Consider the following 25,270-nt stretch of genomic DNA (forward strand, 5'->3'; position numbering starts at 1 on the left):
GCTAGGCAAGCCTCCCATTGGTCGCTCACCATTTCTCTCCCCGCCCCCCAACCCCCTTACTGCCTTCTCCGTCAAGGATTGGCCCGCGCGCGTCTCGTGACGCCACTCAACGACTGCGCGTCCCTATTGGCCGGCGCGCCTTCTATCGTCCTTTTAAACCGCCAGAGTCCCACCTCCCTTCGCCCTGCCCAGGCTCCACGGCCGACCGTTAGTCGCGTGCGTGATCTCCTGGGCGTCGGGGCGCGCGCGTGCGCCAGCGTCTCATTCAAACGGGCCAATCAGCGGTCGCGTCGCCCTTCACGTCCTCTTCCACTCTACTTCCCCTTCTCCGCCACTCCATCCTCCCGGATCCCCTCCCCGACCACCGCGCACCCCCATTGGCCGGCCCGCCGAGCGCCCCCTCCCCAACTTCGGCCCGCAGCTTGCTGGATGGGAGCGAGCCCGTCGAACGCCGAGGGCCGTGCGCGCTGACGTCACGGGTCGAGGCACGGCGAGAGGGGGCCGCGAGGGGGCGCGGCCTGTGGGCGGATATAAAAGAGCGGCGGTGCGCGCGCGGCCGGCTTAGTGCGGACGGGCAGCGGGGGTGGGCGGAGCTGCGGGCGAGCTTCGCGGCGGGCGTGCTTCGCGGCGGGCGTTGGAGGCAGCGGGGAGCAGAGCGGGGCCACCGGGGCCTCGCTAGGGCCGCAGCGGCAGCAGTTGGACCCCCCGCCCCGGCCGGCGGCCGGAGAGCGCAGGAAGGGGGCCGGGGGGACCCGCCCCCGGCCGGCAGCAGTCATGGTGAGCGAGGCGTCCAGGCCCGGGAGGGGTGGTTGGGCCCTCCCCAGAGGAGGAGGCGGGGGTCTCAGGAGCCTCTCGCGGGCGGCTTGGGGGGTTGGAGGGCCCACATGGGTATCCCGGGCCTGAGATGGGCCCAGGGGCCCTCCTGTAGGCGAGGCGGGGCGGGGCGGGGCGGGAGGGGAGGGCCCGGCCGAGCTCCGGGCTTTTTGGCCCGCCCGTGGGTGTTTCGGGAACAACGACGCTCCGCCGCCGTCTTCAGGCCCGAGTTGGGATTTCCAGGGTGGTCTTACCAAGGTTAGGTGGGGAAGGGGGACCGGCATAGGCCTCGGGCCTTCCCCGGGATCATTGGGGGGCCTTGCGGAGCTACGAGCGGGCTTTGGGGTCTTCTGGGGAAAGTGGAGTCATCCGCAAGCCCTCGGCAATCCGCCCTGTTTCTAGTGGGAGATCAGCTTGGGGCGGTCGTCTGAAGCATCCTGGGTTGGGGGTTCTGGGAGCTCGGGGTGATTGACAGCCTGGGACTGCAGGAGTAAGACTAGGGTGCCACTGCATCCTAGATCCTGCAGGAGGCACCGGGCCCTGGCTCTGCCTCTGGCTCACCCCCTTGTCTCCATACCTAGAACTCCAACGTGGAGAACCTGCCCCCCCATATCATCCGCCTGGTGTACAAGGAGGTTACGACACTGACAGCTGACCCACCTGACGGTATCAAGGTCTTTCCCAATGAGGAGGACCTCACTGACCTGCAGGTCACCATCGAGGGCCCTGGTGAGTGTGGGAACAAGAGGGAGGGGTGCACTTCCTAGATCCTCGTCAATCTTAGAGCAAGGATAGGAGGCTCCCACTGTAGGGTGGACTGCCAGACCCTGAGGACGCAAGGGTAGACATGACAGGCACACCTGTTACACATGGTGCTCGCAGTATGCAGGGCAGGACACTAGAAATGGCAAGTAATTGTGTATACTTTCCCTGTAAGTGTTGTGAGAAAAATTCTGGGGGCCAGGAGAGCATATAATGGGGCCTTACCTGGGTTTGGGTGTTTCCTCCATCCTGAAGTATGGGTAGGAATTAAGTGGGATTGGGAAGAGGATGCCAGGTGGGGAGAAGTGTCAGCAAAGGCCTGGAGGGGAGGCTGGATCATCTCAAACTCCTTCCTGCCACCAGTGTTAGGTTCTCTGGGGACCAAGCAGAGAACAAGCCAAATGCAGGCTTGCCGGGAGATACCAGTAATAACCAAATGACTACAGAGGATCGTTTGATCTTGCAGAGTGGTTTAGCAGGTCGCGTCATGTGCACTACATTTAAGTTATCAGTTGAATTTTTACAATTTAAGTGAAGAGTATGTGATGAAGGACCTAGTCTGGAGTTGAACTTGTCGGGAGGGGGTCAGGGAAGACTTCCTGAGGAACAGAAGAAGAACGACTTGTGAAGCTTATAGGGAACAGATCTTTTAGGGCTTGTAGGCCTCTTTTCAAAGGAGTCTGGAAAGGAAGCCTTTGGAGGGTTTAAAGCCGGGCCAGTGGGTCGCTTCAGACTTCACTTTGACGTCGGCGAGGGTGGGGATAGAATCTGGAGGCTGGTCAGGAAGCCACTGACCATGGGCATCCATCAGGTGAGAGAAGTGGTTCCGCTGGACTTGGAGGTGGGCTCAGATTCAGGAGTGGACCTGGAGGTCAGCTGCCCAGGCTGTGATGGGTTGGACGTGGGGGCTGGGGCACGAGGAACAGCCACGGGTCTGGAACAGCTCCCAGTGTTTGCTGCGGCAGGGAAGACCACGGAGTGGACACAACTGTCCTGACATTTGCCTGAGAGGCTTCCAAATAGATGTTTTTCCGAGGAGCTGAGTGGGAATGTGTGTCTGTGCCTCTTGGGAAGGGTGTGCTGTGCCTTCACTTCGGAATGAAGAGGGATCTGTGGGTGGGGCTCACCAGTCAGGGGGTTAACTCTGAGCTGGGGATGGTGCCTGTGGCCCCCTGGGAACCTGGGCCTGTCTTCCTCTCGAGAACTCCCCGGTCTGGTGGAGGAGGCGGTGGGGCACTTGCCTCGCAGCCAGACCGTGGAGACTGGGTTTTGGGGGTGCCTGGAAGGCCTGTGCCTCCTGACGCTGTCCCCCTCCCTGCATTCCAGAGGGGACCCCATACGCCGGAGGCCTCTTCCGCATGAAACTCCTGCTGGGGAAGGACTTTCCTGCCTCCCCGCCCAAGGGCTACTTCCTGACCAAGATCTTCCACCCAAATGTGGGCGCCAACGGTGAGATCTGCGTCAACGTGCTCAAGAGGGACTGGACAGCTGAGCTGGGCATCCGGCACGTGCTGCTGGTGAGTTCTGCCTGGGCCTCCCTCCTGGGCGTGTCCCAATGACGTCCAAGCCACGGAGCCTTGTTTCTCTTCTAAAGTCAACGCTGAAGTTGTTGGGGCTTCCACATAAGAATCCAGATTTCCAGCTTTTCTGGAAGGGTTGGCAGTGCTCAGCTGCCTTTGCTGTGGAACAAGTGATGGGTTTGTGTAGCGGGACGGCGTTCTGACAGGTACAAGTCAAGCATCTGGTTAGGGTGAAGATAGACTTTCCAGTATCCAGCAGCGTACAGTTCATTGGTGCTTCAGTAGTCACAGCTTGTACAACCATCACCATTGTCATTCCGTTGTTTCTCAGCCAGGGGGGGGTTTGTTCCATTGGGGACAGTTTTAATTGTCACAGCTGGGGGTGCTACCAGCACCTAGTGGGTGGCCACGGGGAAGCTGCTGCACATCCTGCCGCAGGGACCACCCCACGGAGAACCATCCGGGCTCACCTCAGCCAAGCGGAGGTGGAGACAGCCAGACGACTCGTGCTCCAGGGTCCCCATAGGCCACTCAAGGCATGTAGGTCACCTGATGCCTCTCCACCCCTCTCACAAGGTGAAATTTAAAAAAACAAACACTGAATTTCTAATGAGCCCCTGGGGCAGTTGGTAGGGAGGATGGGGAATTGGGGTTTCCTGCAGGGCCCGGGGGAGGACTGAGCACCAAGGTAAACAGACCCCAGACCTTTCCCTCCTCTCCCTGGAGCGCCAGTGGTGGCTGCCAGCAACACCAGAGATGAGCTCACAGAATAACCCCAAGTGTCCCCAACGACCCTAGCGCCTGCAGTGCGGGGCCCAGGCCAGGCTCAGCCATGGGAGGGCAGCTGTGGGGAAGGCGGGCAGTCAGGCCTCTGGTTGTGGGGTGCAGTTGTCAGAATTAGGGTGTGATCCTGGTCCCTCATGATTATCAGTGATGTGTGTTGGGCCAGGTGCTTTGGGGAGTACTCGTTACTGCCCCCATTTACAGGTGAGAGAGCATTTCACCTGCTCAAGGCCAGACAAGTTCTGGGTTCCTGGGGTGTTCTGTGTTCCCTTTTAGAATGAAAGTGGAGGTAAAACAAACACGGCTTAGGGGCCACAGCTGTCTGTGTAGACTCCTCTTAGAAGGGTCCATTGGGGGCTGGCTGGTCACACCTTTCAGCCTCGATCTACTCTGCAGTTAAAATGGGCGGATTGGGCTTCCCTGGTGGCGCAGTGGTTGAGAATCTGCCTGCCAATGCAGGGGACATGGGTTCGAGCCCTGGTCTGGGAAGATCCCACATGCCGCGGAGCAACTGGGCCCGTGAGCCACAACTACTGAGCTTGCGCGTCTGGAGCCTGTGCCCCACAACGGGAGGGGCCGCGATTGTGAGAGGCCCGCGCACCGCGATGAAGAGTGGCCCCCGCTTGCCGCAACTAGAGAAAGCCCTCCCACAGAAACGAAGACCCAACACAGCCATAAATAAATAAATAAATAAAAATTTTAAAAAAAAATGGGTGTATTAAGGAATATTGAAGACTCACTTCCTTCTTGGACCACTCTCTGACTGTCCTCGGGCATCAGTCTCTGTTTATGCCCTGGTGCCTTTCTCTTGGGTATTAACAGCTTGTCCAGCCAGGGTTTGTGCCTCTGCCCTTGAGATTCCTGTTAAAGCCAGTGATAGCTCTAGCTTTAAGCATCTTCCTGTAGTGTAATGTAGAGCTAGTTGTCTAGTTGCTAGTTCCTAAGTTGTCCCCCTCACTTCCTTTTTTTTTTTTTTGACTGCATTGCATCTTCGTTGCTGCGCGCGGGCTTTTGTCTAGTTGCAGCCAGCAGGGGCTACTCTTCGTTGCGGTGCGCGGGCTTCTCATTGCAGTGGCTTCTCTTGTTGCGGAGCACGGGCTCTAGAGCGCAGGCTCGATAGTTACGGCTCGCGGGCTCTAGAGTGCAGGCTCAGTAGTTGGGGCGCACAGGCTTAGTTGCTCCGCGGCATGTGGGATCTTCCCGGACCAGGGCTCGAACCCATGTCCCCTGCATTGGCAGGTGGATTCTTAATGACTGCGCCACCAGGGAAGCCCCCCGTCACTTGCTGAATGAGCTGGGGCAAGTCACTGGTGGCGGGGCCTGCAGGCGTGTGCCGTCCGGGGGAGCGGTGCTGGGAGCGGGGGCCGCAGGGCCGGCCGTGTGAGGCTTGGGGGGCCCCCCTGACCCTGGCGCTCTCCCCACAGACCATCAAGTGCCTGCTGATCCACCCGAACCCCGAGTCTGCCCTCAACGAGGAGGCGGGCCGCCTGCTCCTGGAGAACTACGAGGAGTATGCCGCCCGCGCGCGCCTGCTCACCGAGATCCACGGGGGCGCAGGCGGGCCCAGCGGCGGCAGGGCCGAGGCCGGCGGGGCTGTGGCCTCCTCCGCTGACCCCGTGGCCCCCGGGGGCCCAGGAGGGGCCGAGGGGCCCATGGCCAAGAAGCACGCGGGCGAGCGTGATAAGAAGCTGGCAGCCAAGAAGAAGACGGACAAGAAGCGGGCGCTGCGGCGGCTGTAGCGGGCTTGCCTCCCTCCCTCTCCCACCGCCACCCGCCTGCCCCCAACTCTGTCTCTAAGTTATTTAAGTTATGGCTGGGGTGGGGGAGGGCACGGGGGCACTCGGACCTGGATTTGTTTTTCTAAATAAAGTTGGAAAAGCAGCTGCTGTTGCCTCTACCAGCCTGGCTTTGAGCAGCGGGCCCCCCAGCCCGAGTCTCCTCGTGGGCTGAGCACAGGGCCCTCAGCTCCGCGGGCCTCCTGCTGGGGTCGGGGCGCCCTCTGTCTGAGGGGTGCAGTGCCAGGCACGGGCCTGCTGCTCATCTCTCCTGCCCTTGTTCTCCTGAAATGGGCACAGTGGCCGGGCAGTGGGTGTGGGAGCTCCGTCTGTCTGCCGTGCGCTGGGGCACTTGATCCCGCTCTAGCCAACAGAACATGTTCCTGTGGATTTCTGTATCACATATCACAAATCCCAGGCCTGAGGAGACACCTGTCTTACAGTTTGTGTTGGTCGGAAGTTGCTGTGATGGGCTGGTCACTGCTCGGGTTTCAGAAGTGAAGCTGAGGATCCACCGGGCACGTTCCTTTCTCGGGTCCTCTTCAAACTCAAAGTTGGCGGGATTCAGTTTCTTGGGGTTGTAGGGCCTGGGGCTATCCCCAGCTGCTAGAAGCTGCCGGGGTTCTCACCCCACAGCCCTCTTTTGTGGGACCCAGTTGATTAGATGAAGCTGATGAGCCCCGGCTGATAACTTGACTGCAGGAGCACGTCCCAGCGTGGTCACAGGTTCTGCCCTCACTCTGGGGGTGGGGGCGGGAGACCGGCGCACGTCAGCTTCCTGCACGCAGCTGGCGCCCCGCGGCATGGCCCTTCTCCCTGCCCTGTTCCTTCATCTGCAGGAGGGCAGACCTGCTGGTCATTGTACCTCTTGGACTGTTATGGAGGGTCAGGTAAGGGCCGCAGACCCGGACAAGTGTCGGGGTTCTCGGCTGGTGGGAAAGTAGGGAGTGGTCCGTCTTGGCAGAAACCAACGAAGGCACAGATGGGGAGGCCAAAGATTTTGTTGCCCTCTGTCAGGCTCTGTGCCGGGCCTTAGGACACAGTGTCAAAAATGATCATAAAATACAAAGAGAAAGGAAAGCCTGGTATGCCAGTTTTCACAGTTGCTTCCTTTGTGATCAGCAAAGCCTGGAAATAAAACCCACATGTTCACCAATGGATGAATGAGTAAAGGAATTGTGAATTCACATAGTGGAATACTACTTAGCTAAACATTGATAAACAAAGTAACATGCTGAGTGAAGCCATATACGGAAGAATACAAAATACTTGATTCCATTTATATGAAATTCTAGAACAGGCAAAGTTAGTCACTAATGGCCAAAAGCAGATGACTGGCTGGCTGAGATCGGGGAGGGTAAAGTGTACAAGAGTGTGGGAAGGCTTTGGGTGTGATGAGCACATTGCAGATCCCGATTATGGTGGGGCTCACGGGTGCAGAATGATGTCAAAACTTAGAGTATATACTTAAAACAGGTGTATTTTACTTTGTGTAAAGTATATCTAAGAGAAGTTGATTTAACTTTTTAAATCAAGGACTTCTGTTTATCTAAAGCAGAATGAAAGACAAGTCAGTGGGGTTGTATGCAAGACATACAATCGAAAAGGACAAATCCAAACAAATGTATAAAGAGCTCCTACAAATCAGTAAGAAACAACACAAAAGTTGGCAAAAGCACTTGCACAAATGCTTCACAAAAGGGAAAATCCCAACGACTACCAAGCACATGCAAAGATTCCCGTCATCACTAGTGATGGGGAAAGTGCAGTGTAAACCAAAGTTGAGACCACTATGCTCCCGTGAAACTTACCACAGTGATAAGATCTGACAACGCCACTTGCAGAGCCACGGATAACTCTCCTGGCCCACAGTGCGACCCTGGCAGGAGCGTGAAATGGTAAAAGTCACGTGGGGACGCAGTAGTATCTCATTACTCAGCCTTCTAGCACACGTACCATGGGCTGCAAAACCACATTTGTCCTAATTGCAAGCAGTATAAACATGCTTGTACATTCAAGGAGCAACACTATACAACACAAAAGTAGTGGGCCATCACTACTTCCCGCAGCGTGGAGAACTCAGCATCAGGCAAACAAGCAAGTCACAGGAGACCCACAGTCTGAATGCCTTCGCACACAATTCCAAAACCGTCAAAACCAAGCTGTGCTGCTGAACACACACCTTGGCGGTAAAGCTGTGAAAGCAAGAAGACTGTTTCCCTAAAGCTCAGGACACTGGTTACCTCTAGCCAGTAGGGAGCCCAGGAGGGAAGTGTACAAATATGTTTTGTGTGCTTTTCTCTGCGTCTGCTATATTTCAGAATTCTAACAACATGAAGAAGCTCATTATGAGATATGGACCAATCTCCAAAATACGTGAGAAAGAGCAACATGCAAATGCTGTACAAGATAGGCTACCATTTCTGTTTTTGTTTGTTTTAATTTTGTTTTAAATAGGATGTGGGACTTCCCTGGTGGTGCAGGGGTTAAGAATCTGCCTGCCAATGCAGGGGACACGGGTTCGAGCCCTGGTCCGGGAAGATCCCATATGCTGTGGAGCAACTAAGCCCGTGCGCCACAACTACTGAGCCTGCGCTCTAGAGCCCGCAAGCCACAACTACTGAGCCCGCATGCCACAACTACTGAAGCCCTCCCGCCTAGAGCCTGTGCTCCACAACAAGAGAAGCCACCGCAATGAGAAGCCTGTGCACCGCAACGAAGCCCCAACGCAGCCAAAAATAAATCAATAAATAGGATGTGTATTTGCTTGCATATTCATCGAATGCCTCCGTAAGGTTACATCAGCACCTGCAAATACTGTCCCAAGAAACAGAGCTTGGAATACCATGTGCATGTTACCCATTCAAAAAACAAAGACTTAAGAAAAAAAAAGCAAGCAAAGACTTGACTTTTTAAAAATTTTAAACAAGAGCTTCTTCAATGAAACGGCTCCCTCTCATTCCCATCTCCCCACACGCAACACCCAAGTCCCTTCATCAGGGACAACCAGTGTCAGCAGGTTCTTGTGTATTTTTCTGGGGAAATTCTATGCAAACGTAAGCAAATTTAAACATATGTTCTATTTTTTTATTTTATTTTTATTTTTTGGCCACACCATGCTGCTTGTGGGACCTTAGTTCCATGACCAGGGATTGAACCCGCTCCCTCGGCAGTGAAAGCGTGGAGTCCTAACCGCTGGACCGGCAGAGAATTCCCATAAACCATAAACGTATGTTCTTTCACGTCCTGCGTTTCATCTGTGTATAACACGGCACATCGCACCTGGGCTTTTCAACTTAGCACATCTTGGCCATCTGTCCTGCAGCACTCACAGCCCTTCCCTGCCCTCAGCTGTGCCACACTGAGCTGGAAGGAATGACCTTTGTGCATGGATCCCGTGGCACACAAGGAACAGAGTCAACCTTTTCAAGTGACATCCCTGTGCCAGAGGGCAACATTCATTTGTAATTCTGTACCGATATGGCCAAACTGTTCCCCGTGGGTTTGTACCAATTGACGCTGTCAGTGATGTAAGTGTGCCCATCCCCCCCCACAACGGCCTCACTAAGTGCACTTTGATTTTTACCCAACTTTTGGGTGTTTCTCAACCTGAGAGGTAAACACTATCTTAGTCTATCTTTAAAAGGTTTTTTTTTTTAAATTATTTTTGGCTGCATTGGGTCTTCATTGCTGCAAGTGGGGCTACTCTTTGCTACGGTGCACGGGCCTCTCATTGCAGTGGCTTCTTGGCATATGGGCTTCAGTAGTTGCAGCACACAGGCTCAGTAGTTGTGGCTCATGGGCTCTAGAGTGCAGACTAAGTAGTTGTGGAGCATGGGCTTAGTTGATCCACGGCATGTGGGATCTTCCTGGACCAGGGATCGAACCCGTGTCCCCTGCATTGGCAGGCGGATTCCCAACCACTGTGCCACCAGGGAAGCCCTAAAAGACTTTTTTTTACAACAGTTTTGGAGTTACACAGAAATCGTGAAGACAATACAGTGTCCCCGCTGCCCTTGGGTGCATCTCCTCCATAAATGCTACGCTAAGTGAAGGTGCTGAAACAAATGTGCTGGTTTTGCTGTGAGAACCTGGCCAAGGGCCATGGGGGTAACATACAGTCAGGGTGAACTCAGCAGGCCTGGGGTGCTCAAGGCCCACAGGTGGATGACTGTGAATAGTTTTCAAGATGAAACACAAGGGACTTCCCTGGCCGTCCAGTGGTGAGGACTCTGCACTTCCACTGCAGGGGGCACGGGTTCAATATCTGGGCAGGGAACTAAGATCCCACATGCCAGGCGGCATGGTCGGATCCGGGGCTGGGATCCGGGGCTCCTTGCATGTCTCCAAACCACGTGCTCATGTCATTTTCATAATGAAAGACTTTAAAGAATAGATTTTATTACAGCAAATGACTACAAGAGAAACAAAGAGATTTTTTAAATTCCTGGCCTGGGAAGAAACAGCCTGGAGGGAATGCGGCCACAGCGGTGTATTCACAGAACTCATGCAGACCGGGAGCCACAGGCACCAGCGCGTGTGGATTTGTCCTCAAAGTGCTCAGAAGAACACGAGCATCGTTTGGCGTGCAAACAGTTACAGAGACGGGAGGACATTTGTGATTGTTTTGAGCCCACCTGCTCAAGGTAATTTACACTAAACTGTTCATTCACGCAAGGCAGACCTGTGGGCTTGTCCTGGCCAGCCATGTTACCAGCTTTCTGCACATTTAACCTCAAGGGCCTTAGGAAGTAAGGTCTATTCACATGCACGTGTCACAGGCACCGAGGCTGAGGAGTGACGGAGCCCTGAGGTATCTGAGGTATCCGTGCAGATGGAACTATAATCGAGGCCAGGCCCTCCCATGAACAGAGCACATCTCAGCGCTGAGTCTCCACTGCTCTGAGTGACCCTGTGTGGGGCAGCTGCCGAGGGTGCGCCCTACACTCTGCAGACAGATCAACACTGGAGACAACGGCAGCAAACCAAACCAGGATCTCTGCATTGCGGAGCCCTGAGGAATCAGATGCTAGAAACGACCTTATTGTTTCACCTGTAGGGAAACTGAGGCGCAGAGAGACTAGTGACGCACCCAAGCGTAGGAACTGGCACGCGGAACTGGAGGGGGATGCTGTGGGTGGTGGGGGACGGGAGGGGGATGCTGTGGGCATCTCTCTGGGCACTTGCCTGTAATGCCACCGCCTCCTGGCCCCACTGTTCCTGCTGAGAAGCCAGCAGTGAGTCTTACTGCAGTTCCCTTGCATGTGAGTTGCTCTTCTCATGCTGCTTTCCAGATTTTCCCCGTCTTTGGCATTCAGCGTTTTTACTATGATGTGTCTGGGTATTTATGATTTTTTAAATCTTGTATTAATTCTTTACTTGCTTTTCCAATTTCCATGCCGACATACATCACTTGTGAGAAAACAAAGTTTGCATAGACGGCCCCCCATACAAACCACACCTGCCGCCAGGCTCTCTCCTTCCCCAGGAGGGAGATGGGAAGCTGAGGCCTGGAATGCCTGCAGCACTGGGGCTCCAGCAGCAGAGCCTCAAGACTGAGACCTGTTCCCTCCCACCAGCCCTCTCCTGGTTCCACCTCCCCGAAGTGCCATCCAGACCCCTGGCGTGGCATCCCCAGCCCAGCCACCCCCGATGGCCCGGCCACCTGCAGGGCTAGAGGTCCACAGACTGAGTGAGGCTGTGTTAGGAGGAGGAAACAGGCCACAGAGGGAGGTAGTTATCTTGGGGGTTCAGGTGACCAGCCGGACTCCACGTGGGCTAAGGGCCTAGAGGAGCAGGGCTCTGGGGCAGACAAGGAGACGGACCATCTGACAGCCGGCCGCCACGGGGGGGGGGGGAGCAGACGCTCAGCGCTGTGTGCGTCTGGTACGCTGGGTGCCGGGCTAAGTCCTGGCTCACAGGACACACCCGCTAGATGGACTTCAGTGCTGTGGAGAAAAATGAAGCCGGGGTGGGGGGGGGAGGATTTTGATTTTTAAGAGTGGCCAGAAGAGGGACTTCCCTGGCAGTCCAAAGTTTAAGACTTGGCGCTTCCACTGCAGGGGGTGCGGGTTCGATCCCTGGTCGGGGAACTAAGAACCCGGATGCTGGCCAAAGGGGAAGAAAAGTGGTCAGGAGACCTCACTGCCCTGCAACATGTGAGAGTGAGAGGCCCTGGCTCCCTGTGGGGAAGCACCTTCCAGAGGAACGGCTAGTGCAGATGCTCCCAGGCAGAACCGCGTGGGCTGGGTGGACAGCAGGGGCCTGGGCGTCCGGGCGGAGACGGGCCCGACCAGCCACGGCTAGGGGGCTGCCTTCCACTCGCAGTGGGATGGGAACCGTGGGAGGGTTTTGAGCAGGTGTTAAGTCGCCTAAGTTCCACCTGGAACTAAAGATGCCACTCCAGCTGGGTTGAGGACAGACCCCCGTGGGGTGAGGGCGGATGGTCCAGGGGAGAAAGAGGGTTCGGCAGGAAGGGATCAGGTTCACGCCCACTGAGGAAGGCTGGAGGGGGCAGCAGGGTGGGAGGGGGGTCAGGAACTGTCTGGGTGTGTGGAGCTCCTGGGCCCCGGCACAGAGCTGTGAGGTGGGGGCAGGGTTGTCGTCTCTGCACAGGGTCCTCAGGATGGCAGAGACCCGAGTCCTTGGCCCATGGCATAGTGGCTGGCACATAATAGGTGCACAGGAAACACACCACGAGCAATGACATGGGTGACCTTTACCCATCTGAGCCTCGGTTTCTACATCTGTAAGGTGGGGATGATATCTGCTTCATGGGGCATCTGGGGCAGTCAGAGAAAACAGCCACTCCTCAAGTGTACGTGTGTGTACGTATATGTGTACACACGCACGCCACAGGCCCATCTGAAGTTACAGAGACGCCATCCAGCTTGTCATAGGCTTAAAACACTACACCAACAGCTAATTGACGCACTTACCTGCATTCTTTAACCCAGGGGTCCTCAAACCCCGGGCCGTGGACCAATTCTGGCCCGCAGCCTGTCAGAACTGGGCAGCACAGCAGATGAGCGGCGGGCAAGCGAAGCTTCATCTGCTGCTCTCCATCGCTCGCGTTACCGCCTGAACCACATTCCCCTCGCCCAGTCCGTGGAAGAAGGGACTTCCACAAAACCAGTCCCTGGTGCCAAGAAGGTTTGGGACCGCTGCCTTAGCCCACGTAATTCCGACAAGAGGCAGAGAGATCCAGTTACTTGCCCAAGGCCACACAGCTAGCAGCTGAGCTGGCAGAAGGACCCAGGCAGGTGCCCAGAGGCAGTGCCCACGAGCCCACGTCACGGCTGTAATAAACACAAGGAAGCAACTAGGAGAACCTACGTTAGAGCCAGCGGTCAGAAGAGACCTCTGAGGAGACAGAGCGGCGCAGCCTGGGGGAGGGCCGGAGGGCGGCCAGGAGCAGCTGAAGGCAGCGGGGAGGGCAGTCACCTGCTGAGAGCAGGAAGCAGGTGAGGGCCGGAGCTGCAGGGACGCTGGGCTCACCCCCAGTGCAGCCGGAGGCAGACACGCTAGGCCAGGTGGGCTCCTCGCCAGAAAACGGCTGTGTAAGGACACGCCTGCTGGCAGAAAGCCCGAGGCTGCCACCCTCCTCCTGGGTGGCTGGTGCAGCTCGTGTTCCCCTCCCCCAGCTGTGGACAGAGTCCCACAGGCTTCTGGACTCAGGAGCTGCACTGGTGCCCGTGAGTGCAGTTCTGGGCCCAGAACCAACGGCCACGGCATACTGAGGGCCCTGTCCACCCCCAAGTCCTAGGATGCTCACTTCACACCTGCAGAGCCCCCTGGAGAGGCCGAGCTGCCCCAGGACCTGCCGTGGGAGAGTAGGGCCAGCCTGCTCCTCACCCCAGCTGCCACTGGGGTTTCCAGGCCACCCCAGGAGGAAGAAATGGTCTACAGCGGGGGTCCCAGACAGCAAAGACCCAGACCGTAAATGCTTCCTCCTTCAAAGGCCACACTGCCAACACTGCTGTGCCACAGGCCACAGAACTACACAAAACAGAACGTGCGCTGACCCTTGATCTAGATGCCCACCCCTCAGGAACCTTAGACTAAACGTTAAAAAAACAAAAACTTCCACTTTATGTCTCTCTTGAAGCTTTGTCATGCATTAGCAGAGTGTGGGATCATGCTGATTCTAGATTTTACTTAACCTGCAGTTCCTTTTTTTTGCGGTACTGAACAATCACCTCTGAGCGTCGAATGTAAAAATTCACACCAACACCAGCCCTCCGTGATGGGCAGAAACGATGGGCCAAGGACACACACGAAAGCTGGGGCTCAGCTCCCCCACCTGGACCTGGTCCCTCCAGACTCACGACACTGGGACGACCGTGTGTTGCCGGCTGGGAGGGGAGCCCCTGGGGACATGGCCTGGAAGGCGAGGAGGCTGAGGCAAGTCAGCTGACAGCTTTATTGCATTGGGGAAGGGGACAGATCGCTCAGGAGCTCTTGGTGGGGCGGGTCCGCTTCCTCTTCACCATCACAGGCTTCTGGCTGCGCAGGATGGCGCTGGCTCTGCGGATGGCAGCCTGGGAGGCGAGGCGGGCTCAGGTCACCCACCCCACCAGCTGTGCCCCCCACCCCCGCATGCCTCCCAGATGGGCGACGTTCCCTCTTCCCCAGAGCGCAGTCACCAGAGGGCCGTCCTTCACAGCACTGGCCAGGCTCCCTGGGTCCCCACTGTGTAGTCGCCTCCACCACCTGGCATCAGCTCTCCAGCCCCCACTCACCATACGCAAATCCGGGCGGTACTTGTTCTTTCGGATCATGTGCCGGATGCTGCTGAGGGTGGCCCGGGCGTTCTTGTTGATGGTGGTCCGCACATAGGAAGTGGCTGGCTTTCGCTGGCCTGGTGTGGTGGGGAGAAGAGGGGCCCCAGGGGTCAGACGGTCTGGACCTTTGGTGCCCACCCCCGGGGTGAGGGCACAGTCCCACCCAGAGAACCCGAGTGCCCGGACTGTGTGAGCCTGGGAGGCAGTCCCATCTCCAAGCATCAACTTACAGGACGATGGCGAGGGCCACCACAGGCCAGGTCCTGCACCTGTATAGGCGTCTCCTCCCCAGCCTGTCCCTGAGACACAACACTGCTCATCTCACTGCACCGAAGGGGAAGCAGAGGCAAAGGGACCAGGACTCCCTTGCCCAAGGTCACAAGCACAGTTGTGTGACTCCAAGGAGAGCCTGGGCGAGGTGGGCACTTGGCACCACGCTGACCAGGTGGCGAGCGCTCCCCAGAAAGCAGCTCTGGCTCCTCTCCCTTCCGCACCCTCCTGGGCCCTAGCTACCCGCTCAGCAACAAGTGTCTGAAACGCCAAGCTGTGAGGCTGGGGTGATGTGGAGCCACAGGAGGACCAGGGGTAAGAAGAGGCCTGGGGAAAACACCTGCCCCTCACCTGTGCACAGGTGGAGTTGGACTCCCCTGCCCAGGATAAAAAGGAAAACACCCCCTTTATTGCGCTAAAGACCTGATGGGGTCCTGGCTAGGATCCTGTGCTCCTAGGTTTCCCCCCAGATGCCAAAGACCCTGTACCATACTGGAGATTTCACGTTAGCCTTCTGACCCCAGAGGAGAGCCCATGTTACCTCCTCAGGTCAACCCGATTCCTGACAGCCCAGGAAAAGCCACCCAACAATCCAAGAAGGGAAAGCAAAGGTTTTGGGACCCAGCGCACCAGAACAGGGTTCTCAGGAGTGTGGGAACCTGAGAAGCCCAAAAGCATAAGCAACTGCTTGCTCCTGGGTCTGTGCTTCTGGGAAGGGAGATTAACCCCCTTCCCTCTGAGAACAGAAGGCAGCAGACGTGGCTGCTGCTGTCACTGAACAGGACACAGGGCTCAGAACCCAAAGAGAAATCAGTCCTCATCAGGGACCCGGGGAAAAGCTCATTCCTATCTCTTAAAACCCACTGCCCACCTACAAACAAAAGTGTTGCGGGTGCGCCACCATGACTCAGCTGTTACCCAGAGACACCCCTGCCTCCCCCTGACCTCCTCTAAGAGTCTAAAAGGGCCTGTCTGTGCCTGAGGCGCAGGGAGGTGGGATGCTAAGCGCCCCATTCTGAATCCTCGAAGCCAGCATGGGAGCCAAACTACTGCTTCAAACCCAAGCTGTCACTTCCTATGCGGGAGCTAGAAGGCGGCTCCCCATCTGTTTACCTGAATTTTCCCACCGGTGGAGGCAGACTTCCACCTTCTTCAAGGATTTATTCTGAAAACATCATCAAACCATGCAACCCTGTAATTTAACCCTGATAAGCACGCAACGGAGTTCAGATGCTTTTAATTTCTCCACTTTTTAGATGATAAGCTCACATAGCTGGTGGGCTAGCTTGGAGAGGAACCAGCCTTCCAGGCAAACATCCTGACCCCAGGAATCCTCCGTCCAATAGCAGAATCACTCCCGCGGCCCGACAGTGAAAAACCACAGCCCCCTGCCCCGGATGGGGGTCTGTTGCCTGGGCCCAGCCAGGGCAAATGCTCACCGGATCTCCGCTTCATGACCACCACGACCCCTTTGCCGTCCGCCGCCGGCTCCACGCCCACAGTCTTGCGGTGAATGAGCCCGTTGTAGCGAAAAGAGTTGCGGGCCTTCAGGTTATTGGGTTCCTGGGAAGGAGGACGCATCGCGGTCATGAAGAGGAAGGGGGCACAGCAATCGTAAAGGTCCCTCCCTCCGACCCACGCGTCAGAGCCCCGCTTACGGTGCTATACGTCTGCTTATTCCTTTTGATCAAGAAGCTGGAGCAGTTCCGCACGACCATCCATTGCAGATGCGCGGACATGGCGGCAGCTGCGGAGAAAGGGGCGCGGGAAAACGTCAGGGGAGCAGCAGGCCGACGCCGGACAACAGAGAAAGGGTGCGTTTGGGGACCTGGCGAATGGGAGCACCGCGTGGGCCGAGAGCGCCTAGAAATTTGCCAGGCGGGGCTGGGCGGCCTAAGGTGGCGGCGCTGAACCTGGGCGGCCGAGACTAACTGCGAGGGACGAGAGGTGAGAATCCACAGCGACCTAAGGCGGCGGGGCCGGAGTGAAGCCAAGAGCGCGAGGGGCGCAGTGAGCCAGGCAGGCAAGAGCACAGACACCCGGGGGCAGGCGCGAGAGGCGGTCACGCGGGAGCAACTCACCTCCTCTCGTGGCGGCGGCCGGATACGGAAAGAGGCAGGCGGGGGGCGGGGCGACGCCTTTAATAGCAACACGCATTTCCGCTTCCTCTCAGGGTACGCGCGCGCCGTCGCCTGTCCCCGCCTCCTTCCGCCCGCCTCCGAGGCAGCTCGGCCACGTTCGGCTATTTCCTCCAGTCAGTCTCAAACCGTTCGGGGACTTTCGGAACTCTTCGGCTGGGGACCCGAGGGGGTGTTCTCGACGCGGAGTGGTACAGTTCCGAGGGCCCTTCGTGTGTTTTCGGAACTCCACGGCTGGATTTCCGAGTGTGTCCCTTTCCAGAAGTCCCAAGCCCCTTCCTCAACGGCTTCTCTCCAATATTGCCACTCAGAGCTTGGCACAGGGTGGGTGCTCAATAAATATTTGTTTTATGAATGAACTTGTTAGTGCGTAAACTATTTAAACCACACAAGGACTTCGGGTGCTTCCACGTTCTTCGTAGGCCCTCGGCTATTCCCGACGAAGGCAGCAGGCTCGGTCGGACATTTTCGGAACTCTCCGGAAACACTCTTCCGAAGGGCGGCCAGCTTCCCTCTTATTGGCCCATGCCCGCTTCGAATCTCTTCGGAAACACTCGGTCTCCATTCGGCCACGTTCGGAAACCTTCGGCTAACCCCGGGAGCTCCCTCTCAATTCGCCCTCCCCTGTGTCCTCTTAAGCTCCTGCACCATTTCGAGTCTAGAGAGAAGCCGGACGGAGCCTTCTCGCAGACTGTCGCCCATTTCTTCTAAGGGCGAGGTGTGTTTGGAGGAAACGAGATTTGCCTGGGAAAGGTCTTGGTTCCTTTAGGGCTTGCATACCTGTTCGCCCAGCTTATTTCCTGTGCCTCGCGGACTCCAGCCCTATTCTCCCCCTCCATTCCGCCCTATGTCACACCCGTTACACTTTAGGGAAGTTTATTTTCTGTTGTCAGGGTCCTCTTTAAGGGGCAGGAGCCTCGCCTGATATACCTCTGAGTCCTCAGCCTCACCAGCACAGGGCCTGGAGAGACTCCAAGTGAACAGAAGGAATGACGGTGCTTTATGTCACCTCCATTAAGGCACCTTGAGTTGTGATTATGTCCAGAAACTCCTTGAAGGCAGAGGCCTTGTCTGGCCCATCTCTGTGCCCCTGGACTTCGCCGTAATGAGTTCTGACAGTCCAGAGGCCCCAGGAGAAATCTGAGCAAACAGGAATGTTGGGGTTTGCCCTGCTGCCTCTATTAGAGCACCCCGGATTTTCACCATGCGCTGCTTCAGGCTCCTTAGGATGCAGGGGCCCTGGGCCGCACTAATCTGTGCGCCCAGCTGCCCCCAGCATCGGCTTCTGAGGGCCAGGGCGCCCCCGGGCCGGGCCCGACCGCACCCAGCCCAGCTCAGGTGACCAGGCGGGTGCCGGGCACACCTGGCGCAGTCCCCTGACCCCGCCCCGGACCGGGCCGCACCCGGAACGCGGAACGCTCTCCGTCGGAGCCAGCCGCTGCGGTGGAGCAGGGCCATGGCGGCGGCGCCAGCGGTGTGCGCCTCGCAGGGGCCCCCGCCTGGCGCACCGTCCCCGCCGGCGGGCGTGCCTGTGCCCGCGTCGGGCCTGGGCCGCTGCCGGTTGGCGCTGCTTGTGGCCGTGGCGCTGGACGTGGCGGGCATGGCGGCGCTGCTGACCGGCGTGTTCGCGCAGTTGCAGGTGCGCGGCCGCGACTTCGGCGACCTGCTCATCTACTCGGGCGCGCTGCTCGTCTTCCTGAGCCTGCTCGGCTGGATCCTCTGGTACACCGGCAACATCGAGATCTCGCGCCAGGAGCTCGAGCGCGACTACGGCCTGCGACCCTCGGCGCTCTCCCGCCTCGCGCGAAAGCTCTCCCGCCGCTGGTCGGCGCCAGCTTCCTCCTCCGCCGGCCGGCGCGCCGCGCCCGTCTCCTGGGGAGCGCGCGCCGCCGCCCGCACGCCCCCGCCGCACGCCCCCGGCTCCCGCCGCGTGCGCCTGCAGCTCGTCTCGCTCGAGGCCGGGCCTGGGGCGGCGGGTGCGGGCAACGAGTGAGCCCGAGGTGAGGGGCGGGGAGCGGGGCGGGGCAGAGGGGAGAGATGGAGGGACCGAGGGACAGAGGGGAGATGGAGGGACAGCGGGAGAGATTGAAGGACAGTGGGAGAGATGAAGAGACAGACGGAGAGCTGGAGAGGTAGTGCGAGGGAGGGAGGGAGGGAAGGACAGAGGGGAGAGATGGAGAGACATCAAGGAGAGATGGAAATGGAGAGGGAAAGATGGAGAGACAGAGACAATGGGGAGAGAGAGACAGGTAGAGGTCAAGATTGGAAGGCAGAGAAGCAAAGACTAGCGGAGACCCAGAGGATGAAGACCTAGAGACAGTAGGCATGGGTGCAGACTGGGGAGAGACAAATGAGACCCTGCCCCCAGACGTGCGTGAGGGCTGGAGAGTCACCTTTAGCTCCACCAACACTTGGAGGTGATTCGTCCCTGTGCTCCAGTCCCCAGGTGCACCGAGTCCTGTTTCCCATTTAATCCTCCAAGTGTAACAGAGTCTCTGAGGTCACTGCTATTACTGTCCCCACCCCAGGGAGGACACTGAGGCCTCAAAAGGTGCCACCTCTTGCCAAAAGGGAGGTACCTGTTGCACTCTCCAGAGTGCACTCCTCTGCCAGAGACCTGCTGTGGCTCCCTGTTGCCCTCTGGTTAAATCCAAGCCACTCACTATGTGTGTGTTTGCCACATCTCAGCCCCACATCTCCTGCCTTCTCTGCAGTTAGAATGACCTCCCTCAGTCCACGATGGCCAGGCTGTCTCACACCAACTGGCCTCTGTCCATGCCTTCACCTACACTGGGGGTGCCCTTGTTGTCTGCACTCCACTCAGAAAACTTCCCAGGTGTGTTTTCAGATCCAACTCAACTTCAGTGCCTTTCTCTGGGTCTTCACATTGTCTGAGTTACCCTTGTTATTGCTTGTATCACTGTGTGTTGTGCTGATACTGTCTCTCCCACCCAACAGGGAGCCCCTGGAGGGTAAGGCCTGGGTCTCTGGTGTCTTTGTGTTAGCTAACACAAAATTTGGCATACAATGCAGAAATAACCACCTGTGGTTAAAATTACCCCTGGAAACACTTTACCTTGCCCAGAAGTCTAACACAGCTGGGTAGACCTCTGCTGCTAGAACCACTTGCCAGAAACTGGCCAAGCTGACCGGCCTGTAGGCCCCTCTTAGAAGGAAAACGGGCCTTTCCAAACACAGGACTCCATAATGGCAGGGTGAGGTGGTTCCAGCACATGAGGGACAGAGAACTGGAATTTTAACAGAGGGGCCTGTAGGTCCTGGCTCTGGTCACTTCTCTCTCCCTCTGGGACCAAAATTAGTTGAGAAGATGTGCAGAGCCTAACCCATCCTATGTCATTTCTCCCCCCATTTCATCTTCTCTGTCTCTGCCTGTCTTTCTCTTTGTCCCTGTGCCTGTCTCGGTCTATCTCCCGTGTCTTTTTTTATCTTTGTGCCTCTGTCCTTCCCTCGACATATGTGTCTCTCCCTCTCTCTCTTTTGTGTGTAAGTCTCTCCGTCTCTGCCTTTCCTTGCCTCTCATTCCCCACCTTGTACCACTGGGTTCCGGTGAGTTAAAGGCACAGTCGCTGCCGCACGTCAGGGCACGGAGTAATGAAGGAGCCAATGAGCAAGCGCGTCAGTCAATGGTGAGGGACTGAAGCGGGAGGAAGGGGCCCCTTCTCCTGGGCGGTGGTCCTGGGATGCAGGGATACACGCAGGGGTCCTGAGCAGCCACTAACCCCACCCTCCCTCCTACAGACGAACGCATGGCCACACCTGTCAGGACCCGATGGAGGTGCGCAGCTGCCCCCGTCATCATCTGGCTGCCAGGATGCCTGCGTGTCCTGCATCTATCCCCCCCTGGATAAAGCGCTCTGCCTCACTGTGCTGCGTATCTGTCTGGGGAGGGACGGCACTGGGGCAGGGGTGAGGGAGGGGCTGCCCAAGCCCTTGGGGACCTAGGAGCCTAGCTTCACGCTGTCCCCTCACGGAGGGGGACAGGAGTGGGGGGCAAGGATCTCAAGCCCAGACCCACCCCTTGAGTCCAGACCTCCCTCAGCCCAGGTTCCTCTGTTCGTTTGAGGTCCCCAGAGATGCAGACAGAGGGACAAAGACTTGCAAGATACTTGTTGGGGGGAATACTTATGGAGGGTAGGTTGGAGTAGCTCTGTTACCTGAGGGAGGAGGGGCAGAGGAAAGAGGACGGAGCAGGGTGAGTCTTCAACTGTAATGAACTTCCAGGAAAATTTCCGTCCCGCCACTAGGGAGTCTGAGAGCTGTAGTTGTCCGGGCATTCGTGGGAAGCAAGGCAAATGCCTACTGGCCCAAGGGCGGCAGGATCCCAAGGGCAGGCAGCAGAGGCTGTCAGGCAGCGGCAGAAGGACAGCTGAGGGGCACGGTGGTCCATGTACCCCCAGCCCAGCTGCAGTCCCAGCCCAGGCCACCCCCAGCTCACCCCAAGCCCCTCAGTCCAGACCCCCCATAATCACAGCCCAGGACCTACACTCAACTCAGGACCCCCATCAGCTCAGGCCCGCCCCCATCAGCCCAAGTCCCCCTCAGCTCGGATCCTCCCCACTTACTCCTGGACCCCAGACGCCCGTCAGCTCACACCCCCCATGATCACAGCCCAGGCACCCCCCAAAACACACACACACACACACACACACACACACACACACACTCTCTCCCAGCCTCTGGGTCTTATCCGCCCCCTGCTTCATGCTTCTCAGAAAAGAGACCATGCATCTCTGTGCTATATCTGTATTGAGGGGTCCCTCCAGGGGTGCCTCTAATCTTCCTCCTCCCCTGCTTCCGTTTCTTCGCCCCCTTCCGTGCCCTCCCCATCAGTGCCCCCCGAGATGTCCAGGGCCCCCTCCGTGAGCATGCTGCCAATGGACGCCGTCTTCTTTTCGTTTGGTGTCCGGTCCTTGGATAACAGAGAGACGGTCCTTGACAGGTTGCACTTGCCCTTCAGGAACCACGGCAGCCGCAGCATATCCCGTCGCTTGGCCCACCTGGCAGGGAGGGGACACCCTCAGCTGTGCCGTCCACCTGCCCCCGCCCCCCAGGGCAGGGGAGCCCACCCGAGCCCCGACCCCACTCACCAGAACAGGCAGATGCTGGAGATCAGGAAAAGGAGGCCTCCGCACGTCCAGCCAAGCGCCCACATGTGCTTCCTCCGCATGTTTTCTGCACAAAGCAGGGAGCCGTGAGACCAAGGGGTCCCTGCCACCAGCCCCCACCCCAGGGGCCCTGGCTCCCTGGCACACACCGTCCGGCCGCTGGTGGTAGCAGACCCCGTCGCGGTAGCAGCATCGTAGACGCAGACAGAGATTCGGGTTCTCAATTGCCGCCTGGCCCCCACAGCTCTCCCGGTCCCACACATCTCCCTCACAGCCTGGGGACCAACGCAAGGGGCAGCTGCCTCACAGAGCCTGACCCCAACACCAGGCTCTGGGGCTGCCGGCCTAGTGCTTACTTCGTGCTGGACCCTGGACTCCAGGCCCCCAGCCCCTCCCCCCTCAGACCCAGGGGTCCGGGCCCCCAGCCCCTCCCCACTCAGACCCAGGGGTCCGGGCCCCCAGCGCCTCCTCCCTCAGACCCCGGGGTCCAGACCCCAGCGCCTCCTCCCTCAGACCCAGGGGTCCGGGCCCCCAGCCCCTCCTCCCTCAGACCAGGGGTCCGGGCCCCCAGCCCCTCCTCCCTTTAGACCCAAGAGTCTAGTCTGGGCTCCCTGTCCCCAGGGGACCCAGGGTTTCCTCCACTGCTCACTCCATGGATAGAAGAATCCCTGGATTCCATTCCCGTCTGTGAAAGACAAGAGCGGTGTTAGGAGGCTGTATGGAGGGTGACGAGGCCCTCTGCTCAGCTCTCTGACCCTCTCATCAGCCCCCTCACCTACGGAGCCCTGCATTAGCAGGAAGAGGCCCAAAGCTGGGATCCCAGACCCCACCATGTCGCCTCCCCAGACTCCTGGGGCCTCTGTGGGGAGAGACCTTGAAGGCCATCACCCCAGCAACCGGCTCGGCCCCGCCCGCCTGCCCAGCTGGCCCCCAAAGTTCTAAGTTCTATTTCTAGGGAGCCCACTTAGCAATTGGGAAGAAAGAAGGGGGGGGGTCATACTGGCCTGGTCACACCTGGTTGCTAGGGAGTTGCTTCCTTAGCAACCAGATGGAAGGGGCCTTGTGGGTGGGATGGTGCCCTGGCATTAGAAGAGCCTCCTTAGCAACCTGGGTAGAAAGCAGGTGGGAGTCTAAGACATCTCCTCCTTGCCAACCAGGGGACCCAAGGAGTGGGCACCCTGAGACCTTCTTGCCAGGGAATCCCTCTGCTTAGTAAACATTCCTGAAAGGCAGCTCGAGGTGACCCAAAGGCTCCTGAGACCTGGTTGCCAGGGAGTCTTCCCCCTAGCAACCAGGGGCAGGGGGCCTGAGGCCCAGAAGACCTCACTGAGCCCCATTGTTAGGGAGGCCCCCTAGCAACTAGGAGACCTAAGAGGGCGATGAGAAAATGGGGGTCAGGCCATAGGCCAGAGCTCTTGCTCAGGAGTCCCCTGGTCCCAAAGGCATCCAGGCCTCCTGATGGGGAGTGTGTAAAGGGAGGGCCAGGATCGGAGAGATCTGAGGCCCCGGGTGGTGGGGAGGGGACTCATGGGAAGGGAGCCCCTTCTAGCTCAGTCTGTTTCCCCCCCTGCAAACAGGGAAATGGATCCGACTGGGGTCCCCAAGCTTCTGGTTTGGTCCACCCCAGTGGTGGGGGAGGAGGCCAACTTGGGGGCTGGGGTGGGAACGTGATCCCTCATTCTCCCCTGAACCTCCACTCAGCTTTCCAGCCAGTGAGGAGGGGGCTCAGCTCTCCTGGGGCGGTGTGTCTTTGTGTCCAGATCCTGAGTCTGAGGGAGAAGGGAGCTGGAGGGTCTGGACACTTGGATCAGAGGGAAGGGAGCATCTGGGGGTCAGAACTCCCAGGTCTGAGGGAAGAGGGGCTGGGGGTCTGGACCCCGGGGTCTGAGGGAGGACGAGGCAGGGGACTAGGTCTGAGGGCAGCTGTCCAGGAGTCCAGACCCCATTTCTCAAGAAGCCCTTTGAGGCTGCCTCCCGTCCTACCCATCTCCCGTAAACATCCTGGTGGGTGCTGAGTGGGCCCAGGGTTGCCTTCGTCAGAGATGACACAGGTCCGAGGGGCTCGGCAGGGGGCCGGGGGTGGGGGCCAGAGGGGTTGTGGGGCTGAGGCCGGGCAGCTGCTGACCGTTTCCTGTGTCAACATCATCTGGACCCACTTCCCAATTCCCGGGATTCCTCAGGGATCAAGGAGGGGGTGGGGGGGGGGCGGGGCCGCGGGCCCTGGACCGCGGCTTGGGGCTGGGGGGGGCCGCCGTCACGGCCCTCACCACTAATGACAGGTTTGGGCTGCCTCTGCGGCCCGCCTGCCCCGTCACCCCCCAGGGGCCAGACAGGACCCCCCAGGGACAGACAGACGGACACACACAGCCTCGGACCTGCTGACCTCACACCAGCCAGCTCCACCTCACCCAGGGGCCAGCACATGAGCAAGGACCCCCTGGGGTCCCCCGTCATACCCCAGTGGCATCTCCCCCCCACGGCTGTCATCAGCCCTCAGAGTCTCAGCTCCGTGTCTCCCCCAGTCTTTGTCTCCGAGCCCCTGAGCTTGTCTCTGCGTCTGTATGGGTCCCAATTTTTTTTTTTTTTTTCAATCTCTGTCTCTTTCTCACTCTGGCCTCTGTGCTCCTGTCTCTTTCTGTTTGTCACTGTCATCTCCTGTCATTGTTTGTGAGTCTCCTACCCTGCCTCTCCATCTCTTTACTTGTGTCTCTGTCTTTGTCTCTCCTTCTTGCCCTCCTTTCCACAGAAGTAGCCTGAGCGTCCCCAACCCTGGGGAAGACCCAGGAGTCCTGAGCAGCCCCCGCCCTCCCATCCTGCAGCCACCGGCCTCCTGCTGCCACGGTGAGGGAAGACGACCCCGCATCCCCGGGGTGAGAGGGCCGAAGCAGGCCGAGGGGAATGGCACTAGTGGGGGACTGATGACCGATGCCTAGACTCCTGACCTTCCCCAACAGAGCACCCCCAAATTGCAGAATGGCCACAAGTTTTCTCTACCTTTCTAGAAACAAGGGTTTCGGGCCTGGACACCTGCCACCTGGGTCTGAGGGAGGAGGGGGCTGAGAGCTGGGCTCCTGCATCCGAGGGAGTAGGCGGCGGGGGCCTGGACCCCTGAGTCTGAGGGAGGAGGAGCTGGGCTCTTGGACTCCTAGGTTAAAGCAATGGGATCGGTCCCCGAGGTGGAAGGGGCTGCCATCATGAGATCCCTGCTGTGGCTCTCAGGCTGGCCCCAGGCTCAGTCTCCCATCCCCTCAGGCCAGTCCCTCCCCCAGGCTGGTGGCCTGAGTCACCTTGGCTGGCCCC

General features: G+C 58.4%; 4 protein-coding genes across 5 annotated transcripts; 2 read left to right on the plus strand and 2 right to left on the minus strand.

The window, feature by feature from the left end:
• The first annotated feature begins 348 nt into the window (after positions 1 to 348).
• UBE2S (ubiquitin conjugating enzyme E2 S) lies at positions 349 to 5,760 on the plus strand. Its single transcript, XM_036833875.1, has 4 exons — positions 349 to 777; positions 1,395 to 1,542; positions 2,902 to 3,092; positions 5,303 to 5,760. The coding sequence occupies exons 1-4, from the start codon at positions 775 to 777 to the stop codon at positions 5,615 to 5,617; spliced, it is 657 nt and encodes a 218-aa protein (XP_036689770.1). The 5' UTR covers positions 349 to 774; the 3' UTR covers positions 5,618 to 5,760.
• An 8,292-nt stretch (positions 5,761 to 14,052) lies between these two features.
• On the minus strand, positions 14,053 to 16,933 carry RPL28 (ribosomal protein L28). The gene is made up of 5 exons (XM_036835080.1): positions 16,788 to 16,933; positions 16,365 to 16,453; positions 16,146 to 16,269; positions 14,395 to 14,513; positions 14,053 to 14,193 (listed from the first exon to the last, which is right to left on the minus strand). Exons 1-5 carry the CDS (start codon positions 16,861 to 16,863, stop codon positions 14,104 to 14,106), a joined length of 498 nt encoding a protein of 165 aa, XP_036690975.1. The 5' UTR covers positions 16,864 to 16,933; the 3' UTR covers positions 14,053 to 14,103.
• Positions 16,934 to 18,222: 1,289 nt separating this feature from the next.
• On the plus strand, positions 18,223 to 20,728 carry TMEM238 (transmembrane protein 238). Of its 2 annotated transcripts, XR_005017488.1 has the most exons (3): positions 18,223 to 18,844; positions 20,423 to 20,491; positions 20,604 to 20,728. XR_005017488.1 is itself a non-coding variant. In XM_036833998.1 (2 exons), exon 1 carries the CDS (start codon positions 18,301 to 18,303, stop codon positions 18,835 to 18,837), a length of 537 nt encoding a protein of 178 aa, XP_036689893.1. In that variant the 5' UTR covers positions 18,224 to 18,300; the 3' UTR covers positions 18,838 to 18,844; positions 20,604 to 20,728. The 2 variants fall into 2 exon arrangements, 1 of the variants encoding a protein (XP_036689893.1); XM_036833998.1 differs by lacking the exon at positions 20,423 to 20,491 and having other exon boundaries at positions 18,224 to 18,844.
• Positions 20,729 to 21,553: 825 nt separating this feature from the next.
• Positions 21,554 to 22,952, minus strand: TMEM190 (transmembrane protein 190). The gene is made up of 5 exons (XM_036834888.1): positions 22,746 to 22,952; positions 22,620 to 22,655; positions 22,120 to 22,245; positions 21,953 to 22,037; positions 21,554 to 21,862 (listed from the first exon to the last, which is right to left on the minus strand). The coding sequence occupies exons 1-5, from the start codon at positions 22,801 to 22,803 to the stop codon at positions 21,637 to 21,639; spliced, it is 531 nt and encodes a 176-aa protein (XP_036690783.1). The 5' UTR covers positions 22,804 to 22,952; the 3' UTR covers positions 21,554 to 21,636.
• Positions 22,953 to 25,270: the final 2,318 nt, after the last annotated feature.

This window comes from Balaenoptera musculus, chromosome 19, assembly GCF_009873245.2.
Source record: "Balaenoptera musculus isolate JJ_BM4_2016_0621 chromosome 19, mBalMus1.pri.v3, whole genome shotgun sequence".
Classification (NCBI taxonomy): domain Eukaryota; kingdom Metazoa; phylum Chordata; class Mammalia; order Artiodactyla; family Balaenopteridae; genus Balaenoptera; species Balaenoptera musculus.